Consider the following 2,614-nt stretch of genomic DNA (forward strand, 5'->3'; position numbering starts at 1 on the left):
TATGCATAAACTTGTAATTGACAGAAATGTGCAGAATTCTTCCTTACTACTCCACTGCCATGAGAACTCTGAATCAATTCATCAATTAACCAAGAAATGCAAGCCAGAAGCTTCCAAAGAGCATGTACTCCACAAATCCTCAAGTTCCAAGCAGATTATAATTATGTACCATGAAGCAAAGCTTAGAAGAAGTGTGTTTCATTGCAAGAAGCAATCAGACAAAACCTCTGGTACATTCAAGAAAATTAGAGCTTCACTTCAATCAGCCTCTTGATCAAACCTTATCCACAAGTAATACAACCCGATAACCATCCTTTCTTCTGTTTCAGTGTTTAGGTGACATGATCTGAAGCTGTAAAGCCCCAGTTTATCTCGCGATTGTGCCAGAAAAATAAGTATCTCAAAGCCATTTACCAAAATACCAAAAAATAGCTGATCCACTATAAACAGCCTAGGTAAACAGAACGTCAGGTATCATAGCTCCATTCTGGCAACTAGTAGCCTTGATCTATAAGATAATCACCAAGCCTTTCTACTATAGTGTTGCATTCAGGTGGTGTGACAGGTTCATCATAAATGCCTACCACAAGAGCAAGATTGGTCTTCTTTATTGTTACACCACCAGAGCCCTGTTGTCATAACATATCACATACATGTCAGCATTCAGTTTGCAATAAGTAGTATTACCACAAGGGTGGCAAGTTCATCTTGTACACACTCAAAGCTAGTAAAAACTGAGCAGATTCTAAATGGCTAAACTACAAATCTGCTTCAATGTGAAGATGCGCTCAGGATTCAATGATTGTGATATCTTCACTCTGAAGTAGGTTTTAGCCACTTAGCAAGCTACATCCGCCCTTCATGGGGCTTTGGGAGTATAATAAGACCAGACTGTAAAAATTCAACAATTCCTTAATCTTTTTTCTTCTGAAAGTATGAACTATTGCATAAAAGTATTGCTGGTCTCTGTGATAGACTTGTCGGTTTCATTCCACAGCATCGATCCCAAATTAGTAAAACCAGAATACGTTTGCACATGGATTTGGTTAAGAACATACCTTCTTGCCCCGGATCACCACTCCTTGCTCTCCTTGGAGAACAAAGTATTTAGTGCCCCCAATAAATAGGCCATTCTGTGCAAGCGCACTTGGATCTGTGAATGCATTTACAATGGCAGTGATCTCCTCTGGCTTGATCTGCAAGAAATTGTACAGAACATTCGGACCAGATCAGATCTTTTTTTCCCACCAGGATGAGCGTAGACTTGTGAAAAAGAACCAGAAATAATCATCCTCCATAGCCTTTATAAGAACATTCCAGCCGAATCAGACTATTTCACATCAAAATGAGAGCCTTTAAAAAAAACACACAAGCCGAGTCAGACGGTTTCAAATCAAAAGGAGAACTTTTATGAGAGCATTCTAGCTGAATAAGACTGTTTCACATCAAAATGAGAGAAGAATCGCAAGAAAGGAACAGGAACCCCAAGATCGCAATCATCAACGCATGATCCTCGTTAGCCTACGATAGAAAATGACGCAGAAACACAAGAAAGAAGCAGGAAAGATGATCCTCCCTAAACGTTCTAGCTTACACAAATCTGTCTTCGCATCAAGGAACCAGGAACCCTAAGGTTGCGATCATCAAACGAAGCGATCCTCCATGGCCCAAAACAAGAGAATAATTGCAGAAAGGGATCGAATCAAGCTTTCTTTACCTCGGGAAACTTGTCACTGGAAGCCCAGACCGAGCCTTCGACGCCAATAATGGCAGCAGAGGTGAGGGTGTGGCCGGTAGGCAGGGCGCAGAGGAGGTGGTCATCGACATAGCTCTGCCAAGACATATTGACAAGAGCAGGGAGAGCCTTTGCCTGTGATTGTGATAGTGATTGCAACTGTGGCTATGGCACCTGTGTGTGGTCTTGGCTATGGCGGATCACACTCGGCGGATGCAGATAGCTGCAAGCGAAGGCTTCATATATAAAAAACATCAAGACAAGATAATGGCCAGCATTTGTTAGCATTAACCTCGATCCTTTAACCTTAACAATAACGACTAATTATTAAGAAAACCAATAATGCTAATAATAATATTACCTAGTTTGTTCATTTGCTTTCCCTGAGACCTTTACTTTTGACTCCTACTCAAAATGTGTAAAATAAATTGCAGATTTCTAAGAAGACCTTCAAACTTTGAAGGACAAAAAGCTTTAATACCTCCAAAATTTTTCAAAATGTCACTTATAAAAATGGCCAATACATGTGAATTGATGTGAAGATCCCTCCAAAATATGACATGGAAGATTTTCTTATTTAAAAGCCTCTCTCTTCCTCCTGTATATGTTGTGGAATTTCCCAAAATAGCCCTCAAATTTTAAGGATTACCAAAAATAAAACATTATCCTTTTTGCTCGAATTAAGGAGGGTTGAGCACTTTGACCAAATCCAATATGTTGGAATTTTCACATGAAATATTATCATTATTCCTATTTTTTAAATTCTTAGCCAAATCAATGCTTACTCATATGTGTTTTTTATTTTTGTGCATTTTTACTAATTTACTTACTAACGTGTGTTTTTTTATTTTTGCACATTTTTTCATTTTGGAAAATCAA

General features: G+C 38.8%; 1 protein-coding gene across 1 annotated transcript; it reads right to left on the bottom strand.

Annotated features, from left to right (window-relative positions):
• Positions 1-214: 214 nt before the first annotated feature.
• On the bottom strand, positions 215-2,003 carry LOC148009181 (profilin-1-like). The gene is made up of 3 exons (XM_087673712.1): positions 1,718-2,003; positions 1,059-1,196; positions 215-629 (listed from the first exon to the last, which is right to left on the bottom strand). Exons 1-3 carry the CDS (start codon positions 1,841-1,843, stop codon positions 495-497), a joined length of 399 nt encoding a protein of 132 aa, XP_087529838.1. The 5' UTR covers positions 1,844-2,003; the 3' UTR covers positions 215-494.
• Between the last annotated feature and the right edge of the window lie 611 nt (positions 2,004-2,614).

This window comes from Lygodium microphyllum, unplaced genomic scaffold (genome assembly GCF_053477565.2).
Source record: "Lygodium microphyllum isolate KBCC unplaced genomic scaffold, Lygodium_microphyllum_v1.1.10 scaffold_34, whole genome shotgun sequence".
Taxonomy (NCBI): Eukaryota; Viridiplantae; Streptophyta; class Polypodiopsida; order Schizaeales; family Lygodiaceae; genus Lygodium; species Lygodium microphyllum.